Source organism: Microcaecilia unicolor, chromosome 1 (genome assembly GCF_901765095.1).
Source record: "Microcaecilia unicolor chromosome 1, aMicUni1.1, whole genome shotgun sequence".
Classification (NCBI taxonomy): Eukaryota; Metazoa; Chordata; class Amphibia; order Gymnophiona; family Siphonopidae; genus Microcaecilia; species Microcaecilia unicolor.
In genome coordinates this window covers 6,868,467-6,892,208 of record NC_044031.1, presented here as the reverse complement: position 1 = coordinate 6,892,208, position 23,742 = coordinate 6,868,467, and the positions used below count along the sequence as shown (strand labels likewise).

Below are 23,742 nucleotides of genomic sequence, written 5' to 3'. Positions count from 1 at the left end.
GGTGGGATTATAAGTCCTCAAGTGTCAGCTAACTGCTGTTTTATCAAGGGAATTCTCTAGCTGGGTGGGACCAGGACCAAAGAATTTCCAATTGAATTAACCTTTAAAATTGTCTAAGAATTATAACTTTTTAATCTAAATATTCCCAATAATTACAGCTGTGTAAAATGTTACTTTTGAGTCTCAAATGAATTCAATGCTGTGCCTCCAATCGGTTCAAAACTCTGCTGCCCGTCTCGTCTTCCGCCAGGGTCGCTTTACTCATACTACCCCTCTCCTCAAGTCGCTTCACTGGCTCCCTATCCGTTTTCGCATCCTGTTCAAACTTCTTCTACTAACCTATAAATGTATTCACTCTGCTGCTCCCCAGTACCTCTCCACACTCGTCCTTCCCTACACCCCTTCCCGTGCACTCCGCTCCATGGATAAATCCTTCTTATCTGTTCCCTTCTCCACTACTGTCAACTCCAGACTTCGCGCCTTCTGTCTCGCTGCACCCTACGCCTGGAATAAACTTCCTGAGCCCCTACGTCTTGCCCCATCCTTGGCCACCTTTAAATCTAGACTGAAAGCCCACCTCTTTAACATTGCTTTTGACTCGTAACCACTTGTAACCACTCGCCTCCACCTACCCTCCTCCTTCCTGTACACAATAATTGCTTTGATTTGCTTACTTTATTTTTTGTCTATTAGATTGTAAGCTCTTTGAGCAGGGACTGTCTTTCTTCTATGTTTGTGAAGCGCTGCGTATGCCTTGTAGCGCTATAGAAATGCTAAATAGTAGTAGTAGTGTTTACCTGTTAGACTACATCAAAATTCCCCTAAAACAGCTGGGGCTATAAACCATTTTCTAATGAAATCATATTTCGGTTCCCTAGCAAACTGCTTGCAATCTACATTTCACTTCCTTGTTAGCTACGTGTTGCAAGGTTCTTAAAAGAATCTGTCACATATGCCATTCCAGTAAATGTGTCATTGTAAGCACTTTGCTGTTTGTCCTTTTAACCTCTTGAGGCCTAGCTCAACACACAATCATACAGACTATTGTTCAGCCTGCGCTATGGTTCTATGGTCATGTCCAGCATGTCCCATATGTTCCATATTTACATGTCTGACATCAGGGAGAAGGGGCACAGGCATAGGACAAGAGCAGAGGAAGGAGGAACCGGAAGATCAATAGGAGAGAAGCAAGGGAAGCCAGGCAGAGGAAGAGCAGACCCAGGTGGGTAGAAGCAAAGCAATCAAGGAGCCTGGAAGCCAGGCAGAGAGAGAGCAGACCCAAGTGCATGGAAGCAAAGCAACCAAGGAGCCTGCAGCCAGAGACGAACTACACACACATGGCTCAGGGCTGTGCCAGTCAAGTGTGTGTGTCGACGGGAACTTGCGCAGCTCGAGGACGCCGCTTGCATTGAGGTAGGGGACATGACATGTGGATTGTGAATTCTGAAGAACCTTAGGAAACTGAAAGACTAGGCATCCAAATGGCAGATGAAATTTAATGTAGATAAACACAAAGTGATACACATTGCAAAGAATATCCTGTACCAGCTGCTCCATAAAGCAGTCCTTGATTTCATTAAGGAATTTTACATCCCTAGCGTCCCCGATCCTACATGTACCCAGTCAATATCGGGGTAATTGAAATCACCCATTATAATTGTGTTGCCCAGTTTGTTTGCGTCCCTAATTTCCTTTAACATTTCTGCATCTGTCTGTTCATCCTGGCCAGGCGGACAGTAGTACACTCCTATCACTATCCTTTTCCCCTTTACACATGGAAGTTCAATCCACAGTGATTCCAAGAAGCGTTTTGTTTCCTGCAGAATTTTCAATCTATTTGATTCAAGGCTCTCCTTAATATACAATGCTAATCCCCCCCACCAATTCGATCCACCCTATCACTACGATATAATTTGTACCCCAGTATGACAGTGTCCCACTGGTTAGCCTCCTTCCACCAGGTCTCAGAGATGCCTATTATATCTCATTTTTCATTTAGTGCAATATAGTCTAACTCGCCTATCTTATTTCTTAGGTTCCTGGCATTCACATATAGACATTTCAAACTATGTTTGTTGTTCCTATTTACATTATGCTCAGTACTTGACAGTATTAATTTGCAATATTTTGTCTGATTTTTATTTCAGGACACCTGATCTACTATGATCTCTTTTGCAACCTCACTATCAGGATACCTTATCTTCCCTGTTTTGGTGATATCTTTGAAAGATACCTTATCCAGAACCACGAGATTTTGAACGACTGTCGGCCTTCCCCGTTTCTAGTTTAAAAGCTGCTCTATCTCCTTTTTAAATGCCGATGCCAGCAGCCTGGTCCCACCCTGGTTAAGGTGGAGCCCATCCTTTCGGAATAGGCTCCCTCTCCCCCAGAATGTTGCCCAGTTCCTAACAAATCTAAAACCCTCCTCCCTCCACCATCTTCTCATCCACGCATTTAGACTCCGGAGCTCTGCCTGTCTCTTGGGCCCTGCGCATGGAACGGGTAGCATTTCAGAGAATGCTACCCTAGAGGTTCTGGATTTGAGCTTTCTACCTAAGAGCCGAAATTTGGCTTCCAGAACCTCTCTCATTTTCCTATGTCATTGGTACCCACATGTACCAAGACAGCTGGCTCCTCCCCAGCACTATCTAAAATCCTATCTAGGTGACGCGTGAGGTCCGCCACCTTCGCACCAGGCAGGCAAGTCACCAGGCGATCCTCACGTCCACCAGCCACCCAGCTATCTATATGCCTAATGATCGAATCACCAACTACAACAGCTGTCCTAACCTTTCCCTCCCGGGCAGCACTTGGAGACATATCCTTGGTGCGAGAGGATAGTACACATCTCATTGGGCAGGTCCTGGCTACAGGAGTACTTCCTACTTCACCAGGGTGATGTTCTCCTTCTAGGAGACCTCCCTCCTCCAAGGTAGCACAGGGGCTACCAGACTGGAGGTGGGACTTCTCTACAACATCCCTGTAGGTCTCCTCTATGTACCTCTCTGTCTCCCTCAGCTCCACCAAGTCTGCTACTCTAGCCTCAAGAAAACGGACACGTTCTCTGAGAGCTAGGAGCTCTTTGCATCGGGCACACACATATGACATCTCACCAACTGGGAGATAATCATACATGTGACACTCAATGCAAAAGACTGGATAGCACCCTTCTCGCTTTTGGACTACTGACTCCATCTAAGTGTTTTTGAGTTTATCAATAATTTAAAACTTGCTACAGTATTAAGGATATTAGTTTAATATAAAAGTGTCCTTTTTATATAGTATATTGTATGATTTATTTAATGTTTCCTTCTTAGATGGTAATGAAATGTATTTAAAACTCTGTAAGAGCACTCCTTGATTGTTACCCTAATTACAATAACTGACTATAAATGAAGAGTTGTCCTAGGGGTGCGCGGGTGTTGGCGAGGGTGGGTGGGAAGACTAAACTAGATCCTGCAGTGCCTGCTAGATTCTGTTAATGCTGTGGTACAAAGTTTTTAAAACTAAGAGGAAAAGACTATAGAGATTAGTTGAACAAATTTGCTTTTTGTATTTTTATTTTGCCTATCACTAACTTACAATTCCTCCATTAAACCCCAATCTTTAAGTTCCAAAAGCACAAAGCAAAATAGTGTTCACTTACCAGAGAAATGTCCTCATTTCGCAGAACTTCTCAGAGTGGAGAAATGCTGGACACGGATGGAGGGGAGGGAAGACAGAGGAAGTAGATGCACTTGGATGGAGGGGAGGGGAGGAGAGTAAGGAGAAATGCTGGACGCGGATGGAGGGCAGGGAAGACAGAGGAAGTAGATGCACTTGGATGGAGGGGAGGAGAGTAAGGAGAAATGCCGGATATGGATGGAGGGAAACTGCTGAAGGGGTGGATTGGGACATTGACGGCAGATGCTAAAACTGGAGGGACAGGGCTACAGATGGTAGACAGGACGCATAAGGACACAGAAGGATGGTGGACATGGTGAGAGAAAAAATATCAAATGGAAAGAAGACACTGGGACCAAAGCGAATAGAAAAACTAGACAACAAAGATAGAAAAAAGTATTTTATTCAGAATTTATTCCATCCCTCCTCTCCTCACCTCTCCCAATCTCTTTTCCTTTTGATTATCTTTTCCTTTGTTTGCCTCTACATGTTCAACTTTTTTATCCTGAAAACCCCACTTCACTGCTTATAATATTCTCCTTCAAGACTTTGTAATTGTAATTATATTTACTATGTAAGCCGCATTGAGCCTGCAATGTGTGGGAAAGTGCGGGGTACAAATGTAATAAATAATAATAATAATAATAATTTATTAATTGGAATATGTCAGCTTTTGGAAATGTGCATCTGTGATATTTTGCATGTAAGTTTCAATTTCTCTAGTATTGCTGCATGCCGAGTCTGACTTCTTGAGGTAACTTTCCAGTTCAGTATTTCGCCTTGATATTTTTTGATTTCTAGTTCCTTGTGTCATGTGTTTCTGTTGTGTCATGTGTTTTTCATGTGTGATCAAAGTGCAGCATTCTGCTAGCGTGTAGTATTTGCAGCCCTTTTTGTTTTGTTTTTTTCTTGTCACTAGTTAGTGTACTGGTGTTTTAGAGCCCAGTGTAATTACAGTGCTGCCTTTCCACGCATAAGGTTGCAGCTCGTCCTGTCCTTGGAATTAGTGCTGTTATGGTTTGGTAAGGTTATGAGTGTGTTTTTGCACAAGTTTGTGTATAGTGTTTTGCAGTGGAGAGATTGTGTGTTGGCCTTACTGAGGTGGCACCAAAACATGAGAAAGGGTTTCAGAGCCTACATCATGACACACTATCTCTTGAAGGATCTACATATACAGCCTATGCATTTCTAAGGTCAACACTGGCATGGTATGGGAAAGAGGGTAGGGAAATACTACTGGAGAGGAAGAGGTAGTGCTCGGTAAGGAGGAAAGAAGGGAGAAAGAGCTGGCTTTTTTGGGAATAACCATATTCCCAAAAAAGCCAGCTCTTTCTCCCTGCCTTCCTTCCTTCCTCCATATTAGCATATTCATTTGCATATATATATATATATTGTGATAAAGTCACCGCCAGGATAGTTGGGTTAAGGCAGTTTCAGTCTGAAATACAAGTCCCAGAAGGCATTGCAGGCAAGGAGCCAGAGGGGGAGACGAAGAACCCGGACTGGACTCTTAGCTGCAGTTGGGGAAGACATGGGTGTAAGTTAATAGGAGGTGTAGATTGGCTGCCACTAGGGGGAAAGAGATAGGAAACCCTGTGTGCAGGAGCTCCTCATTAGGCTCATGCTCAACTCAGCTGGTATGGGTGTGTAGAGAAGCTAATGAGTGGAGAATGATTGGTTGTGAAGGCAGAAACCAGGGATTGATTAGGCAGGGGGGAAGGAGTCTCGTCAGTTCAGTTCAGGAGAGAGAAGCAGTTGCAGGCTGAAAACCCTTGGGCAGGGAGGTCCCTAAAGTATTTGCAGGCTGAAAACCCTTGGGCAGGGAGGTCCCTAAAGTACTGAAGCAGGCTGAAATTCCTTGGGTGAGAGGAAGTCCCAAAAGTATTGAATTCACTGTGAAGCTGATGCAGGGGAAAACCCTTGGGTAGAAGGAGTCCCTAAAATATTGAACTCTCCTGAAGGTAAAGAGGATAGAAGGTAGAAAATGCTGCTTAGTGACTGGACTGTGATGATGAACTGAAAGAACTGCTTGTCTGGGGAACTGAATTACTGTTTACTGTGCACTGGATAAAGAGCCCAGACTGGAGCCTGTAAGCCTGTATTGAATCCTGGTATGTGCTATGCTGCTGTTGGAACTGTGTACTAGAAACCTGCATGGAATAAAAGTTCTTAAGATTGAAGTTACTGGTGGACATCTATTTCTTCATTGTACCGGGAGCCTGTGGCTGGAGGAGATTGTTCTATCCTTGGCTGCACAAGAGAGGCGCCTGGTTACAATATACACACACACACAAACAAATATGCTAATAAGCCCCGCCCCACCCTTTGCCCCCCCAAATGAAACAGTCAAACTACACCCATGGTGAGGCGAACATACGAGAAGTGGAAGGGCAGTGGTCCAGGCTAAAAGAAGCTATAAATATGGCCACAAACCTTTATGTAAGGAGAGTAAATTAAAGCAAGAGAAAAAGGAAACCGATATGGTTCTCCAAGAAAGTGGCTGAGAAAATAAATGCTAAAGAGTTGGCGTTCATGAAATACAGAAAAAGTCAAGAAGAGGAACACGGGAAGGAATACTGTATGAAACTGAAAGAAGCCAAGAGAGAGATACGTCTGGTGAAAGCGCAAGCGGAAGAACAAATGGCTAGAAAAGTAAGGAGGGGCGACATAAATTTCTTCAGGTATATTAGTGAAAGGAGGAAGACTAAAAATGGAATTGTGAGACTGAAAGATGATTCGAACTGCTATGTGGATAATGATCAAGAAAAAGCAAATTTGCTAAACAAATACTTTTGTTCTGTTTTCACTGAAGAAAATCCTGGAGAAGGACCACGATTGACTGGCAAAAGTACATATGAGAATGGAGTGGATAGAGCACCGTTCACGGAAGAGAGTGTGTATCAACAACTTGAAAATATAAAGGTGGACAACACCATGGCACCGGACGGCATCCACCCCAGGATATTGAGGGAGCTTAAAGAGGTTCTAGCGGATCTTCTTAAAGATTTAATAAACCCTTAGAGATGGGGGAGGTTCTGTGGGATTGGAGAAAAGCAGATGTGGTCCCTCTTCACAAAAGTGGTGTTAGGGAAGAAGCTGGAAACTACAGGCCGGTAAGCCTCACTTTGGTTATTGTAAAAGTAATGGAAGTGATGCTGAAAGAAAAGGATAGTAAATTTCCTGGAAGCCAATAAGTTTAAAGATCCAAGACAACATGGTTTTACCAAAGGTAAATCATGCCAAACGAATGAATCTCATTGAATTCTTTAACTGGGTGACCAGAGAATTGAATCAAGGACTTGCTACTTAGATTTCAGGAAAGCTTTTGACACGGTTCCTCATAGGAGGCTCTTGAATAAACTTGACAGGCTGAAGATAGGACCCGACGTGGTGAACTGTATTAGGAACTGGTTGACGGACAGACGCCAGAGGGTGGTGGTTAATGGAATTCATTCGGATGAGGGAAAAGTGAGTAGTGGAGTGCCTCAGGGATCGGTGCTGGGTCCAATTCTGTTCAATATATTTGTGAGTGACATTGCCAAAGGGTTAGAAGTTAAAGTTTGCCTTTTTGTGGATGATACCAAGATTTGTAACCGAGTGGACACCCCAGAGGGAGTGAAAAACAAAAAGGATCTGCAGAAGTTAGAAGAATGGTCTAATGTTTGGCAAATAAAATTCAATGCAAAGAAATGCAAAGTGATACACTTAGGGAGTAGAAATCCACGGGAGATGTACAGTGGGGGAAATAAGTATTTGATCCCTTGCTGATTTTGTAAGTTTGCCCACTGACAAAGACATGAGCAGCCCATAATTGAAGGGTAGGTTATTGGTAACAGTGAGAGATAGCACATCACAAATTAAATCCGGAAAATCACATTGTGGAAAGTATATGAATTTATTTGCATTCTGCAGAGGGAAATAAGTATTTAATCCCTCTGGCAAACAAGACCTAATACTTGGTGGCAAAACCCTTGTTGGCAAGCACAGCGGTCAGACGTCTTCTGTAGTTGATGATGAGGTTTGCACACATGTCAGGAGGAATTTTGGTCCACTCCTCTTTGCAGATCATCTCTAAATCATTAAGAGTTCTGGGCTGTCGCTTGGCAACTCGCAGCTTCAGCTCCCTCCATAAGTTTTCAATGGGATTAAGGTCTGGTGACTGGCTAGGCCACTCCATGACCCTAATGTGCTTCTTCCTGAGCCACTCATTTGTTGCCTTGGCTGTATGTTTTGGGTCATTGTCGTGCTGGAAGACCCAGCCACGACCCATTTTTAAGGCCCTGGCGGAGGGAAGGAGGTTGTCACTCAGAATTGTACGGTACATGGCCCCATCCATTCTCCCATTGATGCGGTGAAGTAGTCCTGTGCCCTTAGCAGAGAAACACCCCCAAAACATAACATTTCCACCTCCATGCTTGACAGTGGGGACGGTGTTCTTTGGGTCATAGGCAGCATTTCTCTTCCTCCAAACACGGCGAGTTGAGTTCATGCCAAAGAGCTCAATTTTTGTCTCATCTGACCACAGCACCTTCTCCCAATCACTCTCGGCATCATCCAGGTGTTCACTGGCAAACTTCAGACGGGCCGTCACATGTGCCTTCCGGAGCAGGGGGACCTTGCGGGCACTGCAGGATTGCAATCCGTTATGTCGTAATGTGTTACCAATGGTTTTCGTGGTGACAGTGGTCCCAGCTGCCTTGAGATCATTGACAAGTTCCCCCCTTGTAGTTGTAGGCTGATTTCTAACCTTCCTCATGATCAAGGATACCCCACGAGGTGAGATTTTGCGTGGAGCCCCAGATCTTTGTCGATTGACAGTCATTTTGTACTTCTTCCATTTTCTTACTATGGCACCAACAGTTGTCTCCTTCTCGCCCAGCGTCTTACTGATGGTTTTGTAGCCCATTCCAGCCTTGTGCAGGTGTATGATCTTGTCCCTGACATCCTTAGACAGCTCCTTGCTCTTGGCCATTTTGTAGAGGTTAGAGTCTGACTGATTCACTGAGTCTGTGGACAGGTGTCTTTCATACAGGTGACCATTGCCGACAGCTGTCTGTCATGCAGGTAACGAGTTGATTTGGAGCATCTACCTGGTCTGTAGGGGCCAGATCTCTTACTGGTTGGTGGGGGATCAAATACTTATTTCCCTCTGCAGAATGCAAATAAATTCATATACTTTCCACAATGTGATTTTCCGGATTTAATTTGTGATGTGCTATCTCTCACTGTTACCAATAACCTACCCTTCAATTATGGGCTGCTCATGTCTTTGTCAGTGGGCAAACTTACAAAATCAGCAAGGGATCAAATACTTATTTCCCCCACTGTATATGTTAGGCGGTAAGAGTCTGATATGTATGAACAGGGAGAGGGATCTTGGGGTGATAGTATCAGAGGATCTGAAGTCGAAACTGTGTGACAAGGCAATGGCCGTAGCCAGAATGATGCTAGGCTCTATAGAGAGGTGTGACCAGCAGAAGAAAGGTGGTGTTGATGCCCCTGTACAAGTCGTTGGTGAGGCCCCACCTGGAGTATTGTGTTCAGTTTTGGAGGCTTTATCTAGCTAAGGATGTAAAACTAATTGAAGCGGTGCAAAGAAAAGCTACAAAAATAGTTGGGATTTGCATTGCAAGACGTATGAGGAGAGACTTGCTGACCTGAACATGTATACCCTGGAGGAAAGGAGAAAAAGAGGAGATATGATACAGACGTTCAAATATTTGAACGGTATTAATCCGCAAACAAACTTTTTCCGGAGACGGAAAGGTGGTAGAACTAGAGGACATAAAATGAGTTTGAAGGGGGGCAGACTCAAGAATGTCAGGAAGTATTTTTTCTCAGAGAGAGTGGTGGATACTTGGAATGCCCTCCCACGGGAGGTGGTGGAGATGAAAACGGTAATGGAATTCAAAAAAGCGTGGGATAAACATAAAGGAATCCTGTTCAGAAGGAATGGCTCCTCAGAAGCGTAGCAGAGATTAGGTGGCAGCACCGGTGGTTGGGAGGCGAGGCTAGTGCTGGGCAGACTTCTACGGTCTGTGCCCTAAAAATGGCAGATACAAATCAAGGTCAGGTATACATATAAAGTAGTATATATGAGTTTATCGTGTTGGGCAGACTGGATGGACCGTTTCAGTCCGGTGTGGGTTTTCTGGTGTGTGGTCAGTGTTTGTTTCCTACTAAAGCTTTTGCAACTCACAAAATAGAAATCACTTCACTCCTATGTGGATTCTCTGGTGCTGGGTCAGTGCTCCCTTCGCAATAAAGCTTTTACCACACTCAGGACATGAAAATGGCTTTTCTCCTGTGTGGATTCTCTGATGTATGGTCAGTCTTCTCTTCTCAGTAAAGCTTTTACCACACTCACTACATGTAAACGGCTTCTCACCTGTATGGATTTTCTGATGTGTGATCAGTGTTCCCTTTTTATTAAAGCTTTTACCACACTCAGTACATGCAAATGGCTTCTCTCCTGAGTGAATTCTCTGGTGTATGGTCAGACTTCCCATTACGCTAAAGCTTTTACCACACTGATTACATATAAATGGCTTCTCTCCTGTGTGGATTCTCTGGTGTTTGGTCAGTGTTTTCTTCTCAGTAAAGCTTTTACCACACTCACTACATGTAAACAGATTCACCCCTGTGTGGATTCTCTGATGTATGGTCAGTGTTTCCTTTAAGCTAAAGCTTTTACCACACTCACTACATGTAAACGGCTTCTCACCTGTGTGTCTTCTCTGGTGTACGATCCAATTTCCCATTACACTAAAGCTTTTACCACACTGATTACATATAAATGGCTTCCCTCCTGTGTGGATTTTCTGGTGTGTGATCAGTGTTTCCTTTTTACTAAAGCTTTTACTACACTCAGTACATGTAAATGGCTTTTCTCCTGTGTGGATTCTCTGATGTATGGTCAGTGTATTCTTCTGAGTAAAGCTTTTACCACACTCAGTACATGTAAATGGCTTTTCTCCTGTGTGGATTCTCTGATGTATGGTCAGTATATTCTTCTGAGTAAAGCTTTTACCACAGTCAGTACATGTAAATGGCTTCTCTCCTGTGTGGATTCTCTGGTGTCTGATCAGTGTTCCCTTTTTATTAAAGCTTTTACCACACTCATTACATGTAAACAGATTCTCCCCTGTGTGGATTCTCTGGTGTATGATCAGACTTCCCATTACGCTAAAGCTTTTATCACACTGATTACATATAAATGGCTTCTCTCCTGTATGGATTTTCTGGTGTCTGGTCAGTGTTTTCTTCTCAGTAAAGCTTTTACCACACTCAATACATGTAAATGGCTTCTCTCCTCTGTGGATTTTCTGATGTTTGGTCAGTGTTTTCTTCTCAGTAAAGCTTTTACCACACTCAGTACATGTAAATGGCTTCTCTCCTGTATGGATTCTCTGGTGTATGGTAAGTGCTCCCTTGCTACTAAAGCTTTTACCACACTCAGTACATGTAAATGGCTTCTCTCCTACGTGGATTCTCTGGTGTACGGTCAGATTTCCATTCGCATTAAAGCTTTTACCACACTCAGTACATGTAAATGGCTTCTCTCCTGTGTGGATTCTCTGGTGTCTTATCAGTTTTCCCTTCGTACTTAAGCTTTTACCACACTCACTACCTGGAAATCGCTCAATGCTGTGGATTCTCTTGTGTTTTGTGAGGTGTTCTTTCTGACTAAAGCTTGTATTACAGTCAGTACAGGTAAATGGGTTCATTCCAGTGTCAGATTTCGGGTGGTCTCCGAGACTGTCTGTAGTGAAGCTTTTACCACACATAGTAAACGTAAATGGTTTCAATACTGAATGAAGTCTCTTGCGCATTTTGAGGTTTCCTTTCCAACAAGCACTTATACCACTGTCAGCAGAAGTATATAATCTCTCATTTTTCTTGATTTCCTGGTATTTTGAGAGTGTTGCCTTCCTGCAAAATATTTGTTCAGATTTAGTAGAAGTGTCTGGTTCCCCAGCAGTTTGAGCTTTTTGATGATCTATGACTGCTTCCTCTTGACTAAAGCTTTTCTGACATTCAGCACTTGAAACTGAGCTCTGTCCTTGGTGGAAATTTTCTTCCTTGTTGGAGCTTTTCTCACATCCAGGACATGAAGACATTCTCGCATCAGTGATGTTTTTTTTATGTTTTATAATGTCTGCTTTGTTCATAAAGCTTTTCCCATGTTCTGTACTTGTACACATTGTAGTTCCTTTATTAGTTTTCTTGGGTTGCATTAGCTCTTTCTTCCTACTGAAACCTTTCCCACATTCAGAACATGTAAAAGGTTTCTCTTTTATGACTGTTTTCTGTTGTCCCTGTAGTTCTGTCTTTTGACTGACGTTTTCCCCATTGTCCGTACATGTAGATGGTCTGTCTTCAGTATCAGATCTAAGAAGTGATTTTAGAACAAAATAATTGCTGAGGAATATCTCACAAATATCACAGGGACAGCTTTGATCTCTCATCTGGTTTCTCTCCTCTTCTCCTGTCTGTTTGAGATTACTGGTACTGTTTTCACACAGAGCTGAGCCTCCTGGTGAAGGTTTTTGTTTATTTTGATTCTTTTCCTTTTCTCCCCAGTCAGAACTGGAAGAAGTTTCCTCTTTCTCTCTTTCTGATAACATCTTTTCTTCTTCAGGCTTCTCACTGAGCTTCCAGTGATGTGTCTCTGAATTACTGTTTTTAGGATCCTCTTGTTCTAAATAAAAGAAAGAGAATTGAGTATTATTGTAGGACACAAAAAACAGGAGGTCGAAAATGCTGCCATCAAAATGTATCACAAGGAAAAAGCAGCAATGATGAGCCAGTAATTATGAAATCGTTAAATGGACAAACAATCCACCTAAAGCCACCTAGATAAACATTTTTAATATATTTTTAAGGGAGGGGTCTGTGGGGTGCTATGTGTTTTTTTATATAGTTTACAATATTTATAATCAAGTACAAACTCTTGAAGGAAAGTGATACGATTAAAGAAAAATCTCTCTATATAAAACGCACCTCCAACGTTCTAATGAAGCCTCTCTTAGCAAAGTGAAGGGGGTGAGATCGCATTGTGTCTGCCCCGCCCACGTGTCAAACGTCATGACGTCGAGGGCGGAGCAATGACACAACCAATCGCTCGGCAGCGAAGCGTCAGGGAAGGAGGTGGCGCTCTCGACGTCTAGCCTTCCCTTCGCTGTGTTCCGCCTTCTTCTGACGTCAAAGATGATGTCAAAAGAAGGCGGAACACAGCGAAGGGAAACCTAGACGTCGAGAGCGCCGCCTCCTTCCCTGACGCTTCGCTGCCGGAACCGCCACGGAGGTAAATTTTACAAGAAGAAAAAAAAAAAAAAACCGCATGTTGGGGGGACAGAAGAGGGTGGCCAGTAAAGTACAACAATGGGAGCGGGAGGGCAGGGGAGAAACGACAGCATGGATGCCAAGGGGGGGGGGGGGAAGAAGAGGGCGGGCCAGGCTGTGACATGGGAGAGAGAGGAGCATGGATGTGAGGGGGGGTCATGGAAGGGAGAGAGAGGACTTGCTGGAAAAGGATGAATGGAGGCGGCAGGGGACAGAGGAGCGTGGATGGCCATGGATTGGGAGGGGAGGGCTCAGGGAGAGAGGGGAATTGCTGGAAAGGGATGAATGGAGGGGGCAGGGGACAGAGGAGCATGGATGGGCATGGATTGGGAGGGCAGGGCTCAGGGAGAGAGGGGAATTGCTGGAAAGGGATGAATGGAGGGGGCAGGGGACAGAGGAGCATGGATGGGCATGGATTGGGAGGGCAGGGCTCAGGGAGAGAGGGGAATTGCTGGAAAGGGATGAATGGAGGGGGCAGGGGACAGAGGAGCATGGATGGGCATGGATTGGGAGGGCAGGGCTCAGGGAGAGAGGGGAATTGCTGGAAAGGGATGAATGGAGGGGACAGATGGGCATGGATGGATAAGGATTGCAGGGCAGGCCTCAAGGAGAGAGGGGAATTGCTGGATAGGGATGAATGGAGGGGCCAGGTGACAAAGGAGCATGGATGGGCATGGATTGGAAGGGCAGGACTCAGGAAGAGGGGAATTGCTGGATAGGGATGAATGGAGGGCACAGATGGGCATGGATGCATATGGATTGCAGGGCAGGCCTCAGGCAGAGAGGGGAATTGCTGGATAGGGATGAATGGAGGGGCCAGGTGACAGAGGAGCATGGATTGGAAGGGCAGGACTCAGGAAGAGGGGAATTGCTGGATAGGGATGAATGGAGGGCACAGATGGGCATGGATGCATATGAATTGCAGGGCAGGCCTCAGGCAGAGAGGGGAATTGCTGGATAGGGATGAATGGAGGGACCAGGTGACAGAGGAGCATGGATTGGAAGGGCAGGACTCAGGGAGAGAGGAATTGCTGGATAGGGATGAATGGAGGGGCCAGGTGACAGAGGAGCATGGATTGGACTCACACTTTCACTCTGACTCTCAAACAGTCACTCTCACATACACTCTCCCAAACATACACACTCCGAGGAAAAACTTGCTAGCGCCCGTTTCATTTGTGTCAGAAACGGGCCTTTTTTACTAGTCTTTACATAATTCCTAAATTATAGCAACAGCTATTTCAAATTTATCACTCAAGTCCAGAAATGGGATTCCTACATCAATAATAGAGGAGACTAAGCAAAAGAAAAATTTAAAGGAAATAGCTTTCGCGAAGGGATTGGTGATATAATATTCATGATAATCCAGTTGTCATCTTGGAAGCGATAAGTTTTGAAAGCTGAGATGGAACCATAAATACATATTTGACATGATCAATCCTTATTATGCACTTGCAGGGGTACCTCAAAAAGAAGGTACCTGCTGCTTGAATTACTGCCGGTTTCATTGTGAGAAATGGTTTCCTTTTCTTTTGAGTCTCTCTTGAGAAATCCGGAAATAAGGAAATTCAAAGACCAAGAAATGGTTTCTCCCTATGCTTAAAAAAACATCTGCAACAACCATTGTTTATCAGGAGCTAAGGCCACGGTTGCGACCAAAGTCGCCGCCGTGGCCTGTTGAGTATCCGATGTCTCAAGGAGAGCTGTTACATCCAAACTCTGTTGTAAAGGTTGTGCTGTCATTTTTTGAGGGAGGTCAAAAAACCTTTGAAAAAGGCAGTAAATTAGTCTCTGGTATACACAAATTTTCAAGCAGGTATCTTCTTAGCATGTCCCCAGGTTTTATCAACGGTATATAGGGAAAATTAACAAAACGCAGATTTTGATTCCTGATATAGTTCTCAAAATTCTCAGTCTTAATTCTTAAACTAGACACATCTTTAACAATAGACAGTTGTATATTTTCTACCCTTTTTATAGTTTGTTCCATTGTATCTAGCCTAGGAACCATTTTTTCAACTTCTATTCTTTGTTTTTCAATCCTCTGTTCCATCTCATTTGTTAGCTGAGTTTGTTTAGTTGCACAGGAAAGAAACGTTTGTCCCAGCTGGGACATAAGATCCCATAATGAATGTAAAGTTACCTCCTTCGGTTTGGTAGTCAAGCCAGCGGGAAATATAATTTCTTTTTCAGCTTACTTCTCACCAGTCGCTTCCATACCTCGCAATATCTCTCCAGGCAAACGAGTTTCTTCTAGAGGCATTTGCCTCTTTTCTCCCGCTGCTTCAAGCTGTACTTGGGTCCCCAGCGAGTCCGACGTCAAAGTACCCCTTCGGGAAGAAGCCGTCGCCCCCAAGAGCGGGGAACTCGTTACCGCTGGTTGCGGGGGCGGAATCCTCTCCTCGGGACTCAGAGTTGTTTCTGGCCCGAAAGACGCCGAAAGCTCCTCAACATCACCAGCGTCTAATTTCGGGCCGGTCCCGGGGTCGTTTCCACTAGCCCTCTGCAGCATCACGAACCGATCAATCGGTCCAGGTATCTGGGAAGGGGTCTGGGGGGGGCGCGGGCAGCTGCCCTTCCTCTTCTTTTAGGCATCAGGTAGGACAGTGCTGCAGCTAGTCGCGAAAGCCAGCAGCCATCTTCTGATTTTGGTTTTAGTTATGTCCATATGGTATTGTAAGAAGATTCTTATACCTCTTTATTTCTGTTTATCTTTAAGAGGATTGTTTGTTCATTTTACAATTTATAATTCTACCCCTGAATGCCGAAATATGTTGGGTTGACGAAATAATGGAAAAAGTATTTTCGACTTTATTTATTTATTTTATTTGTTGCATTTGTATCTCGCATTTTCCCACCTATTTGCAGGCTCAATGTGGCTTACATTATTCCATAATGGCGATCGCCATTTCCGGAATGAGAAATACAAAGACGTATTGCATTAAAGTTCATAAGTGAAGTGGTAGATTAAGCAGTCAAATATAGAGAATTCATATTCAGAATGAGAAATAGAGTGGTATTGCGTTAAAGTTCATTTGTGACAAAGTAGCTGAAGCAGTCAAGTATAGAGAGTTCAGTTTTGTCCAGTTCTGGTATAAGTTTCGTTGTCTGGTGTTTAGGATGCATCATTGTGGCATGCCTTATTGAATAGGTTGGTTTTTAGTGATTTTCGGAAGTTAGTTAGGTCGTGCGTTGTTTTTATGGCATTTAGTAATGCATTCCATAGTTGCGTGCTTATGTAGGAGAAGCTGGATGCATATGTTAATTTATATTTTAGTCCTTTGCAGCTGGGGTAGTGGAGATTCAGGAATGTGTGTGCTGACCTTTTTGTGTTCCTGGTTGGTAAGTCTATGAAGTCTGACGTAGACCGGGGCCTCGCCGTAAATGATTTTATGAACCATTGTGCAAATTTTGAACGTAATATGTTCTTTAAGTGGGAGCCAGTGTAGTTTTTCTCTTAGGGGTTTGGCGCTTTCCTATTTCGTTTTTCCAAATATGAGTCTGGCTGCTGTGTTTTGGGCAGTTTGGAGTTTCTTAATGATTTGTTCTTTGCATCCAGCATAGATTGCATTGCAGTAATCTAGGTGGCATAGCACCATTGATTGTACCAGGCTACGGAATATTTCCCTTGGGAAGAAAGGTGTAACACTCTGTACCATATCTTGTACCACACTTTGTGTTATCTCTATGTATCTTGCACCATAGCTTGTAAGCCGCACTGAGCCTGCTATCAAGCGGGAAAGAGCGGGGTATAAATGCTATAAATAAAATAAATACATAAAAATTTACTCTTTTGAGTTTCCACATTGAGTGGAACATTTTCTTTGTTGTATTTTTCGCTTGCCTTTCTAGTGTGAGGTTTTGGTCAATTGTGACTCCGAGAATTTTCAGGCTATCTGAAACAGGAAGGGTGTAGTTTGGGGTGTTTATAGTGGTGGGTTTGTTCATATTATATTGTGATGAGAGGATGAGACATTGTGTTTTTTCTGCGTTGAGTTTTAATTGAAATGCATCCGCCCATTAATTCATGATTTGGAGGCTGTGTTTGATTTCCTTTGTGATTTCCGTTAGAGTTTATTATTTATTTATTTTATTGCTTTTGTATCCCACATTTTCCCACCTATTTGCGGGCTCAGTGTGGCTTGCAATACATTGTAACGATGGAAGTACAATAAGTTATAACATGATTATAGTTACATTGTGAGGAGTAGAGTTAAAACAATGTCCAGGTATCGATAAGGGGGAGAGAACATGGAGAAGAGAAAAAGGCTGGGTGTAGTAGAATTACGGGGATAAAAGTATTACGAGAATGTGTTGATGCATTGCCAACTGTGTTTGTGGACTTCATGTGCTTTGATCCTTTTGATAGATTTTTTCAAAGAGATGAGTCTTTAGTAGTTTGCGGAATTTGGTTAGTTCGTAGGTCGTTCTTAAGTTTCGTGGTAGTTTATTCCAGAATTGCGTGCTCATATAGGAAAAGGTTGATGTGTGCATCACTTTGTATTTTATGCCTTTGCAATTTGGGAAGTGGAGGTTAAGGAAAGTTCGGGATGATCTTTTGGCATTTCTGGGGGGTAGGTCTATTAAGTCAGACATGTAGGCTGGGGCTTCACCATTAATGATTTTGTGGACTAGTGTGCATACTTTGAAAGTGATGCGTTCCTTGAGTGGGAGCCAGTGTAGCTTCTCTCGTAGTGGTTTCGCACTTTCGTATTTTGGTTTCCCGAAGATGAGTCTGGCTGCTGTGTTCTGGGCTGTTTGAAGTTTCTACTACTACTACTATTTAGCATTTCTATAGCGCTACAAGGCATATGCAGCGCTGCACAAACATAGAAGAAAGACAGTCCCTGCTCAAAGAGCTTACAATCTAATAGACAAAAAATAAATAAAGTAAGCAAATCAAATCAATTAATGTGAACGGGAAGGAAGAGAGGAGGGTAGGTGGAGGCGAGTGGTTACAAGTGGTTATGAGTCAAAAGCAATATTAAAGAGGTGGGCTTTCAGTCTAGATTTAAAGGTGGCCAAGGATGGGGCAAGACATAGGGGCTCAGGAAGTTTATTCCAGGCGTAGGGTGCAGCGAGACAGAAGGCGCGAAGTCTGGAGTTGGCAGTAGTGGAGAAGGGAACAGATAAGAAGGATTTATCCATGGAGCGGAGTGCACGGGAAGGGGTGTAGGGAAGGACGAGTGTGGAGAGATACTGGGGAGCAGCAGAGTGAATACATTTATAGGTTAGTAGAAAAAGTTTGAACAGGATGCGAAAACGGATAGGGAGCCAGTGAAGGGTCTTGAGAGGGGTAGTATGAGTAAAGCGACCCTGGCGGAAGATGAGACGGGCAGCAGAGTTTTGAACCGACTGGAGAGGGGAGAGGTGACTAAGTGGGAGGCCAGCAAGAAGCAGATTGCAGTAGTCTAAACGAGAGGTGACAAGGGTGTGGATGAGGGTTTTGGTAGAGTGCTCGGAAAGAAAGGGGCGGATTGTACGGATGTTGTAAAGAAAGAAATGATAGGTCTTGGCGATCTGCTGGATATGAGCAGAGAAGGAGAGAGAAGAGTCAAAGATAACCCCAAGGTTTCGAGATGAGGAGACAGGGAGAATGAGAGAGACATCAACAGAAATAGAAAATGGGGGGAGTGGGGAGGTGGGTTTGGGGGGAAAAATGAGAAGCTCGGTTTTGGTCATGTTTAATTTCAGGTGGCGTTGAGACATCCAGACAAGCAATGTCAGACAAGCACGCTGAAACTTTGGTTTGGATGCAAGGTGAGATATCAGGGGTAGAAATGTAGATTTGGGAGTCATCAGCATAGAGATGGTAGGAAAAGCCATGGGATAAGATTAATGAACCAAGGGAAGAAGTGTAGATAGAAAAGAGGAGGGGACCAAGAACAGAACCCTGAGGTACGCCGACAGGCAGAGGGATAGAAGTAGAAGAGGATCCACCAGAGTGAACACTGAAGGTGCGGAGGGAGAGGTAGGAAGAGAACCAGGAGGGGGGGGGGGTATTAAGTAGTAGTATTAGTATGGACCTGGGTCTGCCTGCCTGAAGTGCACTGCAGTTCCCACTAAAACTGCTCCAGGGACCTGCATACTGCTGTGATGGACCTGAGTATGACATCTGAGGCTGGCATAGAGGCTGGCACAAAATATTTTAAAAGGTGTTTTTTTGAGGGTGGGAGGGGGTTAGTGACCACTGGGGGAGTCAGAGGAGGTCATCCACGATTCCCTCCGGTGGTCATTTGGTCATTTCAGGCACCTTTTAGTGGCTAGGTCGTAAGAAAAACACGACCAGTAAAGTCGCCCAAGTGTTCGTCAAGGACGTCCTTGTTTTTTTCAATTGTGGGTCGAGGACGTCCAAGTGTTAGACACGCCCACGTCCAGCCTTCGCTACGCCTTTGACACACCCCCATGAATTTTGGTCGTTCCTGTGACAAAAAGCAGTTGGGGACGACCAAAATCGGCTTTCAATTATACCGATTTGGACGACCCTGTGTTAAGGACGTCCATCTTCCGATTTGTGACGAAAGATGGTCGTCCTTCTCTTTCAAAAATAAGCCTGATGATCTCCCTCAAGTTGATATTTAAAAGCTCCTTGTTGGTCTTTCCACATTGGTATAATAGACATCGGAGTCTTGATGTCATGGATTCAGGTAAGGTGAGCCCTTGGACCAAAGCTGGAGCTTTGGCAGACAAGTCACCTGGGCTGGCACAAGCAGGATTCAAAACAGACTGGGCTGAAGACAAAATCAAGAACAGGCAAGACTGGACTAGACAAGACAGGACTAGAATAAACAAGGAGACTCAACAAGGCAGGACAGAGGTAACAAGGCACAATGGACAAGACAAAGACTAGATCCAGGCAAGACAAGGAGAAAAAGGCAGAACTGGAACCCAGACAGGACAGGCAGACTCGGAACTGGATTAAAACTGGGACTGGCACCCAGGCAATACAAGGCAAGACACAGAACTAGATGAAAACTGGGTCCAGAAAAGGGCAAGACCAAGACAAGGCAAGGACTGGATCCGGACAGGACTAGACTGAATGAGACAAGGCAAGGCACAACAACACAGGCAAAGCAGGGCAGGAGCGAGGCAACAAGAACAAACAGAAGCAAGACTATAAACAAGGCAGGAACAGGATTCAGGAACAGACTTGGCTTGGCAACTGGAGTAGGATTCAGGAACAGAGCTTGGCTTTAGCAGAAGGCAGGAACACAGCTTGGCATAGCAGAAAGCAGAAACAGGGTTTAACTGTAACAAGACTCAAGAGCAGGGCTAGACTGAAAGCAGGAGGCAAGGAGTGAAACTGTTACAGACACCAAGAGCAGGGTGTGGCTGGAGGAAGTGACGTCACTGAATGAGATGGCTGCCTAGGCAGAGAGCTCCGGCTAGTCTTTGAGCAAAAACAAGCACCACCGCAGCTGTTGCACTCAATAAATAGCTGAACACAGAAGCGTAATAGAAACGCTCCTTAGTCGTAACCAGATGACTTCCCAGGCATCGAAGCCAGATTTGTCCGGGTTCGAATATGCGGGACTCACCGCATCAACCCATGTGGACGACAGAGAAGCGCGAGTGCCCAATCCGTAGGCGCAACGAGTTACCCAGAGTTCGCCACTGCTGTTCCTCTCTGGTGGATCCATAGATTCGGAGCCCCTACAAGAGATAAAGCAATGGCTGCAAGAGATAAAGACAGACCTGAAAGCGGCACACAATGACTTGGCCTATTAGGGGCAGATCTGAGAGGTGAGATCAGGGTGTTGGGGCGCCGATGGAGGAGGCAGAAGAGCGACTTGAAGAACATGCAGAGTTTCTTACCACGTTAACCCAGCAAAGCAAGGAGGCACAGGCTGAGACGCATCAAATATGGGATAAGATTGAAGACTTGGAGAACTGAAGCCGATGATGTAATATACGCTTTCAGGGCCTGGCCGACACACCATTATATTCTGACTGCGAGGCTTTGATACAAAAAATGGCAAGTGAATTGCTGGCAGAGGTACTGATAACACTAGACCCTGCAGAAATCCGCATAGAGCAAACACACAGGGGTCCCAAGATCCAATAAAATCTGGTTCATAAAATCATTCACGGCGAAGCCCCGTTCTACATTTCAGACCTTATAGATTTACCAACCAGGAACACAAAAAGGTCAGCATGCACATTCCTGAATCTCCACTACCCCAGCTGCAAAGGACTAAAATATAAATCAACATATGAATCCAGCTTGTCCTACATAAGCACGCAACTATGGAATACAATACCAAACGTCATAAAAACAATGCACGACCTAACAAACTTCGAAAAATCACTAAAACCAACCTGTTAAAAAAGGCTTACCACAATGATCCATCCTAAATACCAGACAACGAAATTTATACCAGAACTGAACAAAACCGAACTCTCTATACTTGACTGCTTATATACTTTGTCTCTAATGAACTTTAAAGCAATCCCACTTTATCTCTCATTCCGGTAATGAACTCTCTATACCGGACTGCTTAATTTACTCTATCACTTGTGAACTTTAATGCACTACCACTCTGTATTTCTCATTCCGGAAAAGGCGATCGCCATTACGGCATAATGTAAGCCACATTGAGCCTGCAAATAGGTGGGAAAATGTGGGATAAAAATGCAACAAATAAAAAATAAAAAAATTTAAAAAACCTCGTGACCTGATAGCCTGTTTTTCAGACTTCAAGATAAAAGAAAAAATCATGCAAGCCTCCCGTAATATTGCGGACTTTAAATGGGACAGTTATCAAATTGAAATATACCAAGATCTAGCGGTGTCCACGATGAGAAGGCGGGCAGAACTCAAACACTTCACACAGTTCCTACGCTCTCAGGAAATTCGATATAGATGGGGTTACCCATTTGCCCTGAGATTCTATAAAGAAGGGAAGATGCATCAGAGTCAGACGATTGCAGAGGCGGCAGGAATATTCCCAGAAGCAGCTGCTGGTAAAGAGAATGGTACAAACCGTTCCTCAACCCTACTAGGGTTACCATATGGCTCCAGAAAAAGGAGGACGGATTGAGCCAGCCGGGTTTTACTTCCATTGCTTTCAATGGAAGTAATTGAGCCCGCCGGGTTTTAATTCCATTGCTTTCAAGCAATGGAAGTAAAACCCGGCTGGCTCAATCCATCCTCCTTTTTCTGGAGCCATATGGTAACCCTAAACCCTACCAAAAGACGCTCTCCCACGTTGGCAGAGGGTCACAGCGGGAAAGGGCCGCTTACAGCCCCAGCAATCGGACTGTGCTCTAAAATCTGCAAGCTTTAAGGTGAAGGCATGAAAATAACTGTGATCATATTGGACATGATTTATTTGGACTGAGATCTACTAGAGGCTTAGGCCTCCTGGTGAAGTCTGGAAGATGCATTACTACTGGTCCCAGTGAGCTATGGACTGGGAGCTCTGACTGCCGCAGGTGGATTAAAAGTTTGAAGCTCTGATTGACAGGAAGGTGGGAGTCACTTCCTTCTAAGGTGCCATCATGTTTGGGAATGAGAGGTGCCAGATTAATGAAGGAGGGAATGCAGGAAGGGAGGGAAGGGGGTTATATTGCTCTACTGGAATGGCGACAACTCCTCAGATGTTTAGCATAATGTTGCAAGTTTTAGCAATACGCACTAACTTGGTTAATGTCAAAGATATGTCATGAATGATATTACCTTTCTTACATTTAATGTTAAGGGGTTAAATTCGCCAGTAAAGCATCAATTTCTATTTAAAGAGATCCGAAGCCTACATGCAGATGTGACTTTTGCACAAGAAACGCATTTACTCCCAATTCATGAGCACCTTTTAGTGGGTACCGCAGTGCACTTCAGCCAGGAGGACCCAAGCCCATCCCCCCCTACCTGTAACACTTGTGCTGGTAAATGGGCGGTCTCCAAAACCTACTGTACCCACATGTAGGTGCCCCCTTCACCCCTAAGAGCTATGGTAGTGTTGTACATTTGTGGGTAGTTGGTTTTGGGGGAGGGGGGTTGGGTGTTCAGCACCCTTGGTAAGGGAGCTATGCATGTGGGAGCTTTTCTGAAGTCCACTGCACTGACGTAGGGTGCCCAGTTGGTGTCCTGGCATATCAGGGGGGCGAGTGTACTACGAATTGTGGCACCTCCCACGACCAAATGGCTCGGATTAGTACGTTTTTGAGCTGTTTTTAGTTTCCATTATCACTAAAAAAAAACAAACACCCAGCTGAAAAACGTCCATTTTTTCGAAAATACGGTCTGTCCTGCCTCTTCACGTACCCGTTTTCGGATATAAACGCCCATGGAGATAGGCGTTCGCGTTCAATTATGCCCCTCATAGTCCGCGATAAGAGGGGGCACTATATTCTTGTGGGTTACAGGTGGGAATAGAGGTATTGTCCCTTCTAAATATATATGCCCCCAATGAGCGTCAAGGAGCCTTTTTTGAGGAAGTGGCGGGGCTCCTTTACAAGCACGGGGAGGGCACCTCGCTGATGGGAGGGGATTTCAATCTTACCCTACAGCCGCAGTTGGACAACTCCACAGGGGGTGTAATATATTCCCGACAGGATCGTCTTAAGCTTCATAGTTTTATGCGGAGATGGCACCTGTTAGACAATTAGCGCCGGCTGCACCCCCACACTCGCGATTACACATACTACTCTGCAGTCCATCGCTCTCACTCTCGTATCGACATGTGGTTGGTCCCACCTAACTTACTACTAAGCACGAAAGATATACAGATCCAC

The 23,742-nt window shown here is 44.5% G+C and overlaps 1 protein-coding gene across 1 annotated transcript in view; it reads right to left on the bottom strand.

Moving 5' to 3' along the window:
* Positions 1–9,762: 9,762 nt before the first annotated feature.
* LOC115462545 (zinc finger protein 850-like) overlaps positions 9,763–23,742 on the bottom strand; it is a 58,972-nt gene continuing 44,992 nt past the window's right edge. The window contains exon 6 of the mRNA XM_030192543.1: positions 9,763–10,945. Coding sequence (XP_030048403.1) covers positions 9,873–10,945 — 1,073 coding nt within the window. The 3' untranslated portion in view covers positions 9,763–9,872. The remainder of the gene's footprint in view (positions 10,946–23,742) is intronic.